General features: G+C 53.4%; 1 protein-coding gene across 1 annotated transcript; it reads right to left on the bottom strand.

The window, feature by feature from the left end:
* Positions 1-10,610: 10,610 nt before the first annotated feature.
* DRD5 (dopamine receptor D5) lies at positions 10,611-11,962 on the bottom strand. The gene is given in 3 exon segments (XM_056132703.1): positions 10,611-10,729; positions 10,732-10,768; positions 10,826-11,962. Coding segments are annotated over 3 exon segments (1,293 nt in total).
* Positions 11,963-16,506: the final 4,544 nt, after the last annotated feature.

Raw genomic sequence — 16,506 nt, 5'->3', positions numbered from 1 at the left:
AGCATCGTCAGAGGCCTGGGCACAAGGAGAACCAAGGGCAAGAGCTGCCGTTCAAGCGTGGGGGCCCAAGAGCCAGGGGCATGGAGGGTGCAAGTCCCCGGGGCATGGGCAAAGGGCATCGGGGACACATGCATGGCTTCCGGCCAGCTGCTGTGCTGGGACCCAGTCTCCTCTCCTCTGGCAGTCTGCGTTGGGCAGTGCCTGCCCCTTTGGGAGAACCTGGGTCTCAGTGCTGTCACTCTGTTCCGTGCTGATCCCATCCAGGCCACCCTCACAGGCATACCCAGCAATAAGGACTCACCCGGAATCTGAACTCCGACCACTCAGAGCCCCATGACATGAACCCCCACACATAACTCAGAGTTCTCCCAAGCCAGGATGCCACTCCTATCCCCCCTCCCCACCAGCCCTGGGTGACACTCTGGGTCATCATAAAACTGGTCAATGCCTTGGCTTTTGGGCAACCCCCTCTGAAACCCAAATGGCATCTAAATATCCAGTGCTGGGATTGGCCTCAGGCTGTGCATGGGGGGAGCTCAGGAAGGTGTTTCTCCTGCCTCATTCACCAGGTAGATGCAGTACCTCCCAAGGTGAGGGCAGGCAAAGCCGGCTAGAAACTAGCACTGCCTTCCTGCCTGCATTGAGATGCCCGCGTGGGTGTGGTGCCCCCAGAAGGTAGCTGCCGGGCCTCAAGCTGCAGAGGGAAGACCTTACTGTGGAATCTAGACAGAGGGGACACGCAGGGGAGGGATGGGACAGTTGGTCGCTTAGGACATTGTTGGTCTCCGTGCTGCCCGCCTGGAACTTCTATATCTTCTCTTGGAATGTGATGTCAATGAAACTGTAATAGATAAAAGGAGGTCAGGCCAGAGAGGCCATCAGGTGGGTAAGGTGCTTTCTTTGCACGCAGTTGACCGAGTTCCATCCCCAGCACCTCATATGGCCCCCATGTCCAGCCAGAAGTGGTCCCTGAGCACAGAGCCAGGAGTAAGCCCTGAGCACTGCTGGATGGGACCCAGAAACATAAACAAAAAGACAAAAACAGCACCTCTGCCCCACCCTGAACCCACTGCCTCTGTATCCCTCAGAAGTCAGAATGTGGCCAGTGCAGGGCAGGAGGCAGGCATTGAGGGCCAGGCAGAGACGCACGGAGCAGTTCCCCGTGTCTGCCTGCTCTGCTCGGTTCCTGGCGGCTCCTCACACGCCTAATCACTAGCAACAGATATTAGATCTGCAGCCGCCTAGGCCGTCTCGTCAGAGACTGCAAAGAATCAATGGATACAGGTGAGATTAGCTTGAGAAAAGATAAACTTTAATTACCAGACGGTAAATAACAGAGCCACCCACCCAACTCCTCAGTGCACAGAGGGCCAGCATGAGAGGAAAGACGGACAAACAGCAGCATGGATGAGGACAGACGACGGTTCCTGTCTTTCAGCGTCAACGCCAGCAATCAAACCCCAGATGGGGGCTGCTGGCAAGGGAAGCATCTGGCCTGTCACATGATCTCTCTGGCCTGTCCTCCTCCTTTTGCTTATATATTTATCATTTTCATGGACAGATTCGCCCACACATCCTCCAGTAGACCTCAAGGGCCCTGGGTGTGTGGCAAGTCCCCAACACCTCCCTCCACTGGGCAGGCTGGTCCCCGGAAAACAGGATGGCATCCTCGGTCCTTCATCAGCCACCCCAGCCCCAGGTCAGGTCGCTGCCACTGGCCACAGCATCCATTTTCCAGAAAGACAAGTTCAAATCCAGAGATGTTGAAACATCCCTCGAAATCTAGAATTATCTAGAATGGGCCAAAAATATGCTACCAGGGGGACAGGGTGGGGAGTGGGGGGGCAGGGAGAAGGGCGTGGCCTTGGCTCTGGGCAGGGGAGGTCAGCATGAAACTACCATTAACTGTATTTTCGTTTGTTCTTGTGCCACACCCAGTGATGCTCAGGGTTTACTCCCGGCTCTGTGCGAGGGCGAAACTGATGCCATGAGAAGCTGCAGCCAACGGTAAGTCTCGGGTAGGCCTCAGTTTCTGTTTCCCTGAAGCAGAACTGCAGTTTCTGGTAAAATCCCAGCAGAGTAATGTGCCTAGATAAGGAATTGGGCAGTTGGGTCTGGCCAGTCATGAGGGGTCACTGTACCCTCCTCTTAGTAAGTTTCTAAGAAACTTACTAAGTTTCTAAGAAACTTACTAACCATGGGGCTAGAGCAATAGCACAGCAGGTAGGGCGTTTGCCTTGCAGGTGGCGACCCGGGTTCGATTCCCAGCATCCCATATGGTCCCCTGAGCACCGCCAGGGGTAATTCCTGAGTGCAGAACCAGGAGTAACCCCTGTGCATCGCCGGGTATGACCCCAAAAGAAAAAAAAAACTTACTAACCATTGTCTAATTGCTAACCACTGTTGTAATAGCTAAAATAGGCGTATCTAAATTGCTTCTTAACTCTGAACCCCACATAAACCGCTTGTGATTTGGAGTCGGGGTCCTTGTCAAGACTCCACTGTGTTGGATGAGACTTGGACCCTAGCTCGAGCTAGTGCTGGCTCAAGCTAGTAATTAAGTTCCTTTGCTTTTGCATTATTGTGTGTGGACTGAGTCTCTCCACAACCGGGGATCTGAAATTCGGGCACATCTGCACTCCTGGCGGTAATCAGGGGACCATATGGGATACCAGGAATCCAACCCAGGTCAGCCATGTGCAAGGGAAGCATCTTCCCCTCTGTACTGTATCTCTGGTCCCTCATTAACAGTATTGTAAATCATGATACCTCAATGAAAATGGGGAAGAAAAGAGTGAAAGGTGTACTGTAAAATTTAGAGGGGCATAAGCCGAGTTGCCCATTACCTAAAACACATCAGGAATTGGCATAGCAGAGGAAAGTGGCTACCTGGGGAAGCAGAAACTCTGGCAGGTTACTGGAACTTCAAGGCCATATATGGTCTTTGACTTTCACTGTGACCTTCTTTAATTTTGTAGGAAGATGAGCATTGAACTTAAAAACAGATGCCCATTAAATATTTGTTGAATGAATAAATAACCTGAGAACAATACTCCTGCAGATAACAGGAACTGTTGGTGGTATTTCAAGAAGGAAAAATGCTTTCAGGGTGTGAGAACAAAATTGCAGTTTCATTAGGAGAGAAAATTTTGAGTCTGAGACTGAGGGTAGAAAGAAGCCTGGGGCTAAGTTCATAGCTGGGAAACTCAGTTCCTGGTGGTGGTGAGAGCACATGTGGCTGGTGTTGGGGGGGGGGGCTGGTGGGGGGTAGGGGCGTTCCTTTTTCTGTATTTTTCTCTTGTGTCATCATTGGACTTGCATTCTTTAGACAATCCAGTGGGGGGCGGTACAAAAGCTGTTATGTTAAGTTATTAGAGTATTTAATTGACCTGTGATAAAATAAACATGACACAAAATTTGTGCCTTTTTTTTATAATTTATTTATTTATTGAATCACTGTGGGAAAAGTTACAAAGCTTTCAGGTTTAGGTCTCAGTCATGTAAATATCGAACACATTTCCCTTTACCAATACTTATTTTTTACCTCAAAGAACCCCAATAAAACCCCACCTCCCGCCCCTCCCAATGCCTGTGAGGCAGATGAATTCTAGTTAACACTCTATCTACTTTGACTAGATTCATTGTTTCGATAAAAGATGCACCATTATTATTTAGAGTTTAACCCCCCACCCAAATCAGGCATGCTGAAAAAGCGTTGTGAAATGATTTGCTTTCTACAGCTGGGTTCAAGAATTAAATGTTTTGGATTTCTGCTATTTTACTTATTAACCTTGGAAGTATTTCTACTGAAAGTCAGATAATTAAGAGATTGGTTTCTGTGCTCTGGAGTCGTGGCCGTGCCGGAGAGCCTCTCGTGGGGGGCAACTGGTGACCTCGGTAGGGCGTGAAGGATGGGCCGGAACGCCCCCCTTCCCATGGGGTTTTAGTCGCCCCCACACCCCCGGTTCATACCTGCTCTCCACAAGGCTCCCATGCGGCCGCCATATTTCTTTTCAGAGTGGAAATTTGTGCCTTTAACCACTTCGAAGTGCCAAGGTCATGGCATGAAGCATTTTCACATAGTTTGTACAACCATCACTACCAACCCAACCACCTCAAAAAAATGGTTCATCTTAGGCCAGAGAGATGCAGTCCATCCAGCAGGGCGCTTGCCTCGCTTGCATCCAACCTCAATTCAGTCACCAGCGCTGTATACAGTCCCCTGAGCCCCAATAACAGTGATTCCCTGAGCACAAGACGAGTGCAGCCCAACCCCATGAATAAAATAAACATCAACAAGAGCAAAATGTTCCCTCTTCCCCAATTGGAGCTCATCGTTCGGTTTGGTGTGGGGGTTTTGGGTTTATTTGGGTGGGTTTTTTTTTTTTCAGTTTGCATTTTCCCTTCAGGTTTCTTTTCTTTTCTTCCCCCCACCCCCATTTCAAGATGGATGGCAGTGAGATCCCATCTGCCTGTGCAGGGCAGGAAGAGAGGGGGAGGGACCTTGAAGGACTGGGCAGATCTTCAGAGGCCAATTCACACTCTGCCAGGGGCACGGAAGGAGATGAAGGCAGAGAGGGCACTGCAGTGGAAGAGCCAGCACGCTTTGGAAAAGAGGAGGGAGGGGCCAGAGTGCAGCGGAGAGGGTGCTCGCCTTGCATGTGGCCAACCTGGGTTCGATCCCCAGCATCCCATAACGTCCCTCGAGCACTGCCAGGAGTGATCTCAGAGTGCAAAGCCAGGAAAAACTCATGAACTGTGCCAGATGTGCCCCCTCTCAAAAAAAAAAAAAAAAGGAAAGTGAAAGGAAAGAGAACATGAATGCCTTTAATCACTGCTTCCTCCAGCTGAAAGTACTTTGGGAAGACTGAAGGAAAGCACACAGTGGCTTGGAAGCCGGTGGGTGTGACTCATTCTGATTCTGGAACAAACCAGCCACAGTGCCATCTTGTGCCGGCCAGTGACTCGTAACTGCTCTGGCAAAGCAAGACTTGGAATTGCTCTAACAGAGTAAGTCTCCAGCCTCCACGCCACCCTGGTGCAAGCTGTTTCAGTGTCCCCAGAGGGACAGCCGGAAGCACAGCCAGGACAGTGCCAGGTACCCCACAGAGTCCCCCTGGACCCTGGCATGCCGTATAACCCAGGCAAGGCTTCCATGACAGAATGTGCACAAAGAACAACACTGGAAGAACAACACTGAGGATCTGAGTCTAGGGCCAAGCGCTGGACCAAAGGTAACAGCCGGCTCTGGCTGCTTGGCGGGTGCGGGAACGTGCCAGAGGGGGTACTCTTGGGCCACTTCCTCTTGCCCTTTACACTCACGTCTTTGTGGAGTCTCTGTGCGAAAACTCCCCAGGGCTTTGACTGGGCTTAGTTTGAGCCTTCTGGACTCTGTGTGTCAGAAAGTTTCTCCGAGAGAGGTTTGTGAAGGTGGGGATGGAGGGGTCCTGAGAGGAAGAGCTTTGCAAATAACTCAGGTCCAATCCTGAGCAAGAGACCCGGAAGGCAGGGAGATTACCAGTCGCCCATGAGGATGGTCCACTTCCAGTGAAAAAGATGAGAAGCAATAAACAATATGTATATATATATATATTCACTAAAACACACGATAAGGCACAATGACCCCAATAAAATAACTGGCGGGAGGGAGAGACTCACATCTGATTCTACTTATCATGTTTGCACAAAAGAACAAAAGGAATAAAAAAAATAGAACTACATTTTTTTTGTTTTTGTGTTTGAGCCAACCCGGCTTGCTCGAGGCTTACTCATGACTCTGCACTCAGGAACTACTCCTGGTGGTGCTTGGGGGACCCTACAGGATCCTGGGGATGGAACCCGAGCCAGCCACATGTAAGGTAAGCACCCACTGTCCTATCGCTCCAGCTCCTAAAATTCTTCATTTTTTTTCTTTTTGGATCACACCTGGCGATGCACAGGGGTTACTCCTGGCTCTGCACTCAGGAATTATTCCTGATGGTGCTCAGGGGATCATATGGGATGCTGGGAATTGAACCCAGGTTGGCTGCGTGCAAGGCAAACGCCCTATCCGCTGTGCTATCACTCCAGCCCAGCTCCTAAAATTCTGTTTGAATTGTCATCGCTAGCTGTTGAACTAGGACTGGAGTGATAGCACAGCGGTAGGGCATTTGCCTTGCATGCGGCCAGCCCAACCGACCTGGGTTCTATTCCTCTGGCCCTCTCGGAGAGCCCGGCAAACTACCGAGAGTATCTCGCCCGCATAGCAACGCCTGGCAAGCTACCTATGGTGTATTCAATATGCCAAATACAGTAACAACACAGTAACAACAAGTCTCACAATGGAGACATTACTGGGAACACTCAAGCAAATCAATGAACAACGGAAGGACAGTGCTACAGTGCTACAACTGTTGAACCCATCCATATCTCCCTTAGCCATGCCTCTGCCTGAAAGGGGTACTCAAAGAACGACAGGAAGAGGGTGGGACAGACGTCACCTCAGAGTTGAGTCCTTTTCCTGACACGGGTCCTCTATCCCCAACCCCACTCACTTCACCAGCATCCGTGGCTCAGAAATCTGTTGGGGGATGCTAGTGATCTCTTATAGAAGGGTTTAATGGGCCTTGGGTGAAATACAACAATCTTCACACACTTTCCTCTAAGGAAAAATTGTTGGATCATTTCTAGTGGTTTAGTCAAAACAAACAATACAAAATAAATTATTTCAGTCTGCTTTGGGGAAGAGGTTGGGATTCAGGATGGAAACCTCTGAAATATGGTGATGGGAAAGTATAATGGTGGTGGGATTGGTGTTTGAATATTAAACATAATCAAATATTGTGAACTACTTTATAAAAATAACTACTTTATAAAAATTTTTAAATAAAATTTAAAAAAATAAAATAAGATAAAAAAATTAATTAATGGGGGTATGGTGCCGCCAGCAGGTCAATCTGTACCTGTGAGGCGAGTGCATCAGCAGCCTGATGACACCTTCAGACTTCCAGATATCCCAAAATTGCTGCTGTGCCTTTGGCCAGACCCCAAAAACTTGGGGCAAAGTTTAACAAGAAAGTAAATGGCCAAAAGTTAGGTATGTGGGAGACACACCCACAAACCACCTCCAGCTCAGCTATATAATTGGAGGCATGGCCTCTCTGGTTCCTGATAGAACTGCTTAACAGCCATGATCCCAGAGACTCAGAAACAAATCTCGAAACCCAACAGCTTTTGGCAGAAATGCATCCAGTCCCTGCAGTAGGTTACAGGTGCTCGGCCAACCCAGGTGGGAATAGGTTTCGTGCCTTGGCCTGTTCCCCCTGGTGGCCCAGTGGCCACCATCTTCCAGAGACCACTGGACAGTCAGGTTTGGGCCCACAGTGACGAGACACGCGAAGCCTCACAGGATGGGTGTGGAGCCGGTCCTTTCCCTCCCACCTCAACGAAACCCCTAGTCACTGCCAACAAATAGCCAGTCTGGCTCCTGATCAAGCCGTTTAATGGCCATGATCCCAGAGACTCAGAAACAAATTGTGGAACCCAGCAGCTTTTGGCAGAAATACGTCCAGATCTCACAGTAGGTTACTGTCGCCAGGGCCACCCCAGCGGGGGAAAGGGTGCTGTCCCTCCACCTGTTCCCCCCTGGCGGCCACTGGGCCGCCATCCTCCAGAGGCCACTGGATAGTCAGGTTTGGGCCCGCAGTGACAAGACACACGGGGCCTCATGGGATGGGGGTGGAGTTGGCCCTTTCCTCCCCGTTCCAATGAGACCCCAAGTCGCCACCCAAGAACGGCCTTTCTGGCTCCTGATCAAGCTGCTTAATGGCCATGATCCAAGAGACTCAGGAACAAATATTGGAACCCAGCAGGTTTTGGCAGAAATCCCTCCAGATTTAATTGTTAAAATTTTGAAATTTCATTTACATACAAGTGGTACTACATGGAAAATATCATGTTAAGCGAAATGAGTCAGAAAGAGAGGGATAGACAGAGAAAGATTGCATTCATCTGGGAAACATAAAGTAACAAAATAGGAGACTAACACCCAAGAATGGCCGAGATTAGTACCAGGAATTTTACTCCATGGCTTGGAGGCCAGCCGCACATGCTAGGGGAAAAGGGAGCTCAGATAGAGAAGGGAGCACCAAATAAAAGGTGTTGGGAGGATCCTCCCAGAATGGGAGAAGCATGCTGAAAGTAGACTATAGACCAAACATGATTGTCACCCATTGCCTCTTTTGCAAACCACAACACCCAATAAGAGAGAGAGAACAAAAGGGAATGCCCTGCCACAGAGGTGGGGTGGGATGGGGGGGATGGGGGGTAGGAGGGATACTGGGATCTGTGGTGGTGGGAAATGGGCACTGGTGGAGGGATGGGTATTTGATCATTGTATAACTGAAACCCAAGCACAAAAATTTGTAAGTCTACAACTTTACCTCATGTTACATCAGAGTAGCTGTCTTGAGAAATACCCAGGGTCAACTCAACCTTCTCAAACCATTTCCTGCAGCTGTGGTCTCCCGAGAGATTGACTAGGACTCCCAGAAAACATGGAATCACAACTAGGGGGACATGGTGCAGGTAGCGCCCCCTGGTGTGGAGAAACAGCATTGCACCCGGGTTTGCTGAGCACATCCTCACCCGGGGCCCCATCCTGAACTAAATCTGCACCAGGAAGCACAGTGTGAAAAGTTTGTGTTTTCCATATGGAACGCAGACAGCCAACTAGGCCCAGAGAGGCCAAGAGACCCACTCGAGGTCACACAACCATCTCCTGACTCCTATACCAGGGTGCTCCCACGGGCCCTCATATAGCCCTTCATGGACCACCCAAGCCTCGGTTTATGGGAGGTCAAAACTGAACACAAAACTCCAACTCTAACACTGATTTGATTAAATCACATATTAAAATTAAGATACTGGCCAAGAGTCATTTCCAACCTCATCAATCCAGAAATAGTGATTTATTCCACAAATATTTATTAATCATATGCCAGGCACCGCACATATTGCAGGAAATGAGACATGGTGTGTCTGTACACTGACAATGAAATCACCCCTAAAGAAAAACTGACTGAACCGTCCTTGACAAGCCTGTTTCAAAGTAGGAACTTGCAAAATACCACATATTCACACTTCATTTGTTTCCATTTACCATAGTCACCGCTGGAGCTGATGGCGATATGCTTTTGACTGGAACGCTTTGGGAATCAAACATGCCTTCTCAGCGCAGGTCACAGAGGGGAAATGACTGGAATTAGTCAGGGATTTTTTGCTAAGCATCTCAACCAACAGATTTTTCCAGTTTCAGGTGGATTCAAATATCATCTCCGACTCCTACATTTCAATTAAAATGCAATCTCTTATTCCCCCCACCACTGGTGTACGAGCCTACTTAAAAACAGGACAGGCTTGGGGCCAGAACAACAGTACAGTGTGGCTGACCTTGGTTCAATCTCTGGCATCCATAAGGTCCCCAGAGCACTGCCAGGAGTCATTCCTGAGTGCAGCGCCAGGAGTAACCCCTGAGCACCACCAGGTGTAACCCAAAAACAAAGAAAACAACTACAACAAAAAAAAAACCAGGACAGGTTTTACAGAATCCTTCTGAGAATCATGGTATATTAAAAGTCCCATAGCTCTCAAGCACTGTAGGTTGGTCACTTGAGGAAGATCTTGCTATTGTTTCTTCATATGCTCTTCCAATCACCTAAGAGTACGTCTCTAGAAATGGAGCAAAGGTTTCCTAATAGATTATTTAAAAGTGCAGTTTCCAATGGGAAAGAAAGTGCTAGAATCCTGGCATGAGTTGTTCATGTTTGATGTGTGTGTATGGCACTAAAGACAGTTTCCAGTACAGGTTTGAAAACAAAACCAAAAAGCTGAATTGGGAGCTCCTGTCACACCTTTTTGAACAGTCTGTCGTGAAGAGAACTGCGTGTTGCAGGCCCAGGCAGCAGGTGCTCACCAGATGTCTCCAGGAGACTCCCCACCCCCACAATCACATCCGTCACTAGTGTTCACTAGGCACCAGAGCCAAGGGCAGAAACCTCGAAACACACATGGGAAGCAAGACACCAGTGAGCCAGCAATAGCCCTGAGCATAGCTGTAAATTAGGATTTCGAACTACAAACACTCAAGACACATCACAGGCAGAGGAGAGCGTATTGTATAAAGGCTAAGGACCAGGTTTTTGTTTCTGCTTTTGTTTTTTGTGCCTTTTTTTTCTTTTTGGGTCATACCTGGCGATGCACAGGGGTTACTCCTGGCGGTGCTCAGGAGACTATGGAATGCTGGGAATCGAACCTGAGTCGGCTGTGTGCAAGGCAAATGCCCTACCCTCTATTCCATCTCTCCAGCCCTGCTTTTGTTTTTTAAGGACCAAACATCTCCCCTTCTTCTGTAAAAGCCCCTTTGCTCCCTCTCTGCCAGGTCAGGGTGTTACTACCTGAGCTCGTGGCAAACGCATCCCTGAGCTGGTGACAACCATTCTGTGGATGCTCCCAACGCATCAGCATGCGGGAAGACGTTTGAAATCACACACGGGATTCTACAGAGAGGCCAGGAATGCAGGAATGCACAGGTGTCTGTGGGGCTCACAGGCCCGTCCACCTCCACCAGGGGCTCAGTGAAGACCCCCTGGGGTGAAAGGCGGTCTTCTATCTAAGGAGATTTCCCCCTGGCAGTCCAGCTCCCAAGCTGACTGGGCCACAGCCTCCTGCTCTGGAGAGGTGCCTGAGACACAGACCAGGGATCAGAAGGTCCCTCCTCCTCCTCCTCCTCCTCCTCCTCCTCCTCCTCCTCCTCCTCCTCCTCCTCCTCCTCCTCCTCCCCGGGGACTCCCTTGGGCTCTCCCGGGTTCACTGCATTGGAGATCACCTGGCTGCAGGCGGCGGCCATCTCCCGGTGGACGGCAGTGACCTGGCCACAGGGGGTCAGCTCTTGGCCGAGGTCCACCGCCTGCCCGGCCATGCCCGGGCAGAGGCGGCCGCAGCCCAGCAGCTGGGCAAACACCCGGCGGAAGTCGGCGTTGAAGGCGTAAATGATGGGGTTGAGCGAGGATTTGGCCCAGCCACACCAGACGAACACGTCGAAGGTGGTCTCACCCACACAGGGGAAGCCGGCGCCGCTACAGAAAGGGACCGTGCAGTTGAGGACGAAGAAGGGCAGCCAGCAGCACACGAAGACGCCCACGATCACCAACAGCATCTGCAGGGCCTTGGCCTCACTCTGCATGGATGCGCCCAGGCAGCGCGCTTGCACTGCGCGCTCCAGGGCAGCAATGCGGCGGGTCTGCGCGCGCGCTATGCGGAAGATGAGACAGTAGGTGACCAGCATGACGGCCACGGGGATGTAGAAGCTGATGAGCGATGAGGAGATGGCGTAGGCGCGGTTCAGTCTGGAGTCGCAGCTGCCCACCCCGGCTGTCCCGTTGGGAGCGGCCGGCCCACGCCAGGAGCCGGCCGGGTCACGGTGCCAGTGGAGCTGCACGGGGATGAAGGACACCAGGACCGCCAGGGCCCAGACCAGGCCCACTGTGACCCAGGCCACGCGCCGGCTCATCCTGCGCTGGTAGAGGAAGGGGCTGGAGATGGCGCAGTGGCGGTCCAAGCTGATGACGCACAGGTTCAGGATGGACGCGGTGCAGCACATGATGTCGAAGGCCATCCAGACGTCGTAGAAGGCCCCAAAGGGCCAGTAGCCGACCACCTCGGCCACCGCCTTCCAGGGCATGACCAGCAGCGCCACGAGGAGATCCGACACAGCCAAAGACGCGATGAAGACGTTGGCGATTTTGGCGCGCAGCTGGCGGCCACGCACGACGGCCGCGCACACCAGCGCGTTGCCCAGCAGAGTCCAGACGACGAGCAGGCTCAGGAGGCCGGCGGTGACCACCTGCGCGGGCCCTAGCGGCGCGGCGGCCCCCTGCACCCGCAGCTGCGGCTGCCCGGCTCGCGCGCGCCCCGCGGGCAGCATGTCGAGGCAGCCGGCGGCGCCAGGTCCCGCTTCAGCCCGGCCGCCCCATCGGACCCCCGACTCGTGAAAGCCCGGCCGAGCCCCGGAGGGCGCTCACCGTGCGCGCGGGGACCCCTCTCGTCTCCCGGGGCCCCTCCGGGTAGGGGGCCGCGGGACGTGCCTCCAAGGTCGGCGTGGGGAGCCCGGAGCTGGCGCGGCCCGCGGGGCTGTTCCTGGAGCTGCTGCTTGCAGGTGTGCGGGTGTGCGCGGCTGCGTGCGGCTGGGAGCCGAGGGGGCGGGGGCCGCGGGCCACTCGGAGCTGCCCGCACCCCCGCTGCGCCCGCGCCTCGCTATCCCCCGTGGTCCTCCGCTGAGCCCCGCGCCCCATGCCCCGCGATCCCACCTGTGCCCTGCGCCCCGCACCCGCGATCCCCGCCCGCGTGCTCTCCCTGGCTAGTTCCGCCCGGCGTCTGGACAAAGCGCCTGGAGAAGGCGCGAGGTGCCTGATCCAGCCTTGCTGCCTTGGTCCGGATTCCCTGTGTGGTGCAGCCGGGCAGGTGAGAGCTAGGGGGTGCAAAGGGGTGCTCTGACTTCCAGACCAGAAGGATCTTGTGTAGGGTAAAGAAAGCCAGGGCCCTTCCCATGGACCCTGATGCCCTAGCCCACTCTCCCAGTGCTGTGATCTTGAATGCCCTCCCATCCGAGTAGCTGGGCCTTGGTGTACCCATCAGGGAAATGGGCTCACTTTGCAAAGGCATGGAAAAGCCATGTGTCCTAGGCACCTCTCCTCCTCCTGACCACCCCCACCAGCACCCGGTGGTCACCTGAGTCTTGGGACCGACCGTCCTGTCCCCGCCCTCTTTCAGCTTGGAACTGGTTTTTCTTCTTCTTTTGTCCCTTGGGGAACTAACTTTGGACGAGGCTCCAGAAGGCCAGAACCTCAACCATTTTCATCTTTCCCTGCTTGAATGCGGCCGTCTGGACAAGGTGCAGTTTGGACAGCTCCAGCCAGGGAGCTAACCCAGGTGGAAGAGGTGACCAAAGACTAATCTGGAAAGAACTGGGTGACGCTCCCTCCCCACATACACATGCTGGAGTGGGGTGTGTCCTCAGAAACAACTCCTCCGTGGAAACAACTCTTTCTGTCCCGCCCCCCCCCCCCCAGCCAGTGTGTATCAGCAGGGGGCAAGGGGAAGAGACAGGTAGCAGGAAAGGGTCTGCGCTCCTCAGGCCCCTGCCACCGACTTCCAGATCCTGCCGAGCGTCTGCGTCCCACCCACCCATTTACTCTCGAGGGCAGTGGGGGAGGAGGCGGCGGCAACATGCACCCAAGCCCGGGTCTGGCAACGACGAACCCCCCATAGTGCTGCAGAGGGCCGGTTTCTGAGGAGAACCAAGTCATTGTTTGGGCCGAGCATCATTCAGCAGTTCCGGTCACACTGCTAGGCTGAGATACCAGAGGAGTCCCCGTGGATCCAGCCCTGGGGTGCCCTTTCTAGGAGGAGGATCCAGAACACAGTATTTAAAAGAAGCCCGTGGGGCTGGAGCGATAGCACAGCGGGTAGGGCATTTGCCTTGCACACGGCCAACCCGGGTTCGAGCCCCGGCCTTCCATATGGTCCCCTGAGCACTGCCAGGAGTAATTCCTGAGTGCAGAGCCAGGAGTGACCCCTGAGCATTGCTGGGTGTGACCCCAAAAGGGAAATAAATAAATAAATAAAAGAAGTCCGTGTTGGGGTCAGGGATTCAGGGGTTCAGGATTCCAGCACCACACAGGGTGCCCGAGCACCTCTAAGGGTCATCCCTGAGCACTGCCTGTGCCACCCACCCCCCGGAAAATAAAGCCCGTGTGAAGTGCTAGGGAGAAAACCAGATGCAACAGATAAATAGAGTGGCAGGCTGGGGGGACAAGCTCTTGCAAATGGAGGGGCCGGGGCAGGCAGGAGGTGAGTCAAAGGCTTGGAGCTCATGCTCTGCATGGAGGACCTCAGATTCAGTCCCCAGGTCACATGGCCCACCCCCAGCCTGGAACCACTCCTGAGCACCGCAGGGTGTGGCCCAAAGGAGAAAAAATAGGCGATAATTGGTCTGAGTGATAATGAGCCAGAGTGAGAATATGACGGGGAGGACATTGCCTTGTATGCCGCCAACCTGAATTCAAACCCCCCTTCCCCCCCACCCTAGGTGGTCCCCCCCCCCCAGCACTGCCAAGAGTGAATTCCTGAGTGAAATGCCAGGAGTAGCCCGAGCATCACTGGTGTGGTACAAAACAAAAAAGGGGGGGAGTGGTGACAAGTTGCTTAGTGATCTGAAAGATGGGAAGAGATCCCTCTGGAATACCCAAGGTCAACCTGTCTCGGAGGTGGGGGTGGCCGTGCAAAGGTCCTGGGGCAGAGCAGGGCAGCTAGTGCAGAAGAGCAAGTGATGGGGGATGGGGTGGAGGTGCGCCTGCAGGCAGGCCATACTGAGGACATTCAGATTCACTACCCAAGAGTCTCGGTCCCCTATGGGGGGGGGGGGGGAGGGACGGGGCACATCCCAGGAGCAAGGATCTCCAGGCCACCAGGAAGTACCAGGAGGCTTGGAGGAGGCAGGAGAACAGAGGGCTCAGGTTCCCACTTACCAGCCTTAGGAACTGAGACTTTCTGGGAAATGACGGAGAATGAAGCCAATTTGGCCAGAATCTCATTGATCTAAACAGGAAGTCAGATTCCCACTGTGCTTCCTGATGCTCAGCTTCCAAGGGCCCAGGAGCCCAAGGCGGGTCCCCTGCCTCTCCCTGGAGCTGGGTCTGCCAACAGCCGGGCTGTGCGCGCCACCTAGTGCTGAGGTCAGGAAGTGACAGGGCCAGCCGCTTCCTGCTCCGAGCAGAGAACAGCCCTGCACCTGCGATGGGGGTCAAGCAAGGCTCTGAAAGCCGCATCACAGCCAATGGCAGAACCCACAAACTCAAGACGAACTCCCGAGTCCTTGGGTCCAGAAGGACCTGGGGAGACAGCTCCGGTGGCTGGACGCAGGCCCCTGCCCCATGTGCGCCCTCGGCAACACCGCAGCCGGCTGTGGAGAGCCTAGAGCTGGCGCTGTCTGCAAGTGACTTGATGCATCTGGACATTTGTCGTTTCTGTCACCCCCTCAGCCACTGAGCACCCCACCTGCTTGGTGAGATGCTGCCAGAGACTCTGGCGCAGGATTCAAATACACAGGCAGGTCCCTCTGCGGGGACCCCCAGAGCAGGGAAGCTCACTGATTCTGAAAGTCACCTCCTAATGGGACAGAGCAACTCCTCCTCTCCCCCTCCCCCACCTCCATACACTCAAACTACCCACCGCCACCCCCACCCAGGGGCAGCAAACAACACTTTCTATTCAGGGGTCTTCACTTGAGGCCCACCTCCAGGGGAGAAGGCTCCCGCCGAGTCGCTGGTATACCCTCAGAGGTGAGAACTGAATGAGACCCCCTCAAGCCATCATGGGGTAGCGCAGGAAGGACAAGAACGGGACATTGGGCACACTCGGGTACCAAGCATGCTGGTCTAGTCCATGTTACAATAAACAAGAAGAGCAAACTCGTCTACGGACAAGTATCACCTGGCAGCCCCTAAAGTCCGCAGCTGGCACAGACACAGCCCTGGACACGGCCCACTCACAGCAGGCCGCAGGATTCTCTGGGCCACCACCTGGACTCCGCCGAGTGGAGCCCCATAGCATCCTCAGAGCACCAGCCAAAGGTGCCCCCAGAAATCCCAGACCTGTGGGAGGCGCCAACACTCGGAGCTGACAAGCTCCTTTGATGCCCTGAGGACCAGGGAGGACAGGGCAGGGCAGTCTCTGGCCACTGCCCGGAGCTCTTTCATCATGGAAAAACAGGCATGTCTGGGCCAGAGATAGCACAGGGTTAAATGCTTGCTTAGCACACGACTGACCTGAGTTTTTTGTTTGTTTGTTTGGGCTTTTTTGGTCACACCCAGCGATGCTCAGGGGTTACTCTTGGCTCTGCACTCAGGAATCACTCCTAACTGTGCTCAGGGGACCATATGGGATGCTGGGAATTGAACCCATATCGGCCACGTGCAAGGCAAATGCCCTCCCCACTGTACGATCACTCTGGCCCCACTGGTCCGGGTTTGATCCCTGGCGCCACCTGAGGTCCTCAAGTCCTGCCAGGAGTGATCCCTGAGCACAGAGCCAGGGGTCAGCCCTGAGCACTGCCAGGCGTGGCCCCAAAACCAAATTCAACAATAACAACCAGAGAGGCATGTCCAAATTCCTGTCTGGAGTGGTAGCCAATGGGCTGAGGCGTATGCCTTGCTGTGGCCAACCCCAGTTCAACCCTGCTACTACATGATCCCCTGAGCATTGATCAGGAGAGAATCTCCCAGCACATAGCACTGATGGCCCCAACACCACCACCCACAGAGAAAGCAAATTCACACAAATGAAAAAACATTCACATTAGTATTTAGAGCAAACAGACTGGTTTATTGTGGTTTTTAGAATAAGTGAGGAAAAACAGATGCAAAGGCCTCATTATTACTAGAGTCTTTAAAAATATTTATAACCTTTGAT

This window comes from Sorex fumeus, unplaced genomic scaffold, assembly GCF_029834395.1.
Source record: "Sorex fumeus unplaced genomic scaffold, SorFum_2.1 ptg000095l, whole genome shotgun sequence".
NCBI classification, from domain to species: Eukaryota; Metazoa; Chordata; class Mammalia; order Eulipotyphla; family Soricidae; genus Sorex; species Sorex fumeus.
This window is presented reverse-complemented; position numbering and strand designations above follow the sequence as displayed.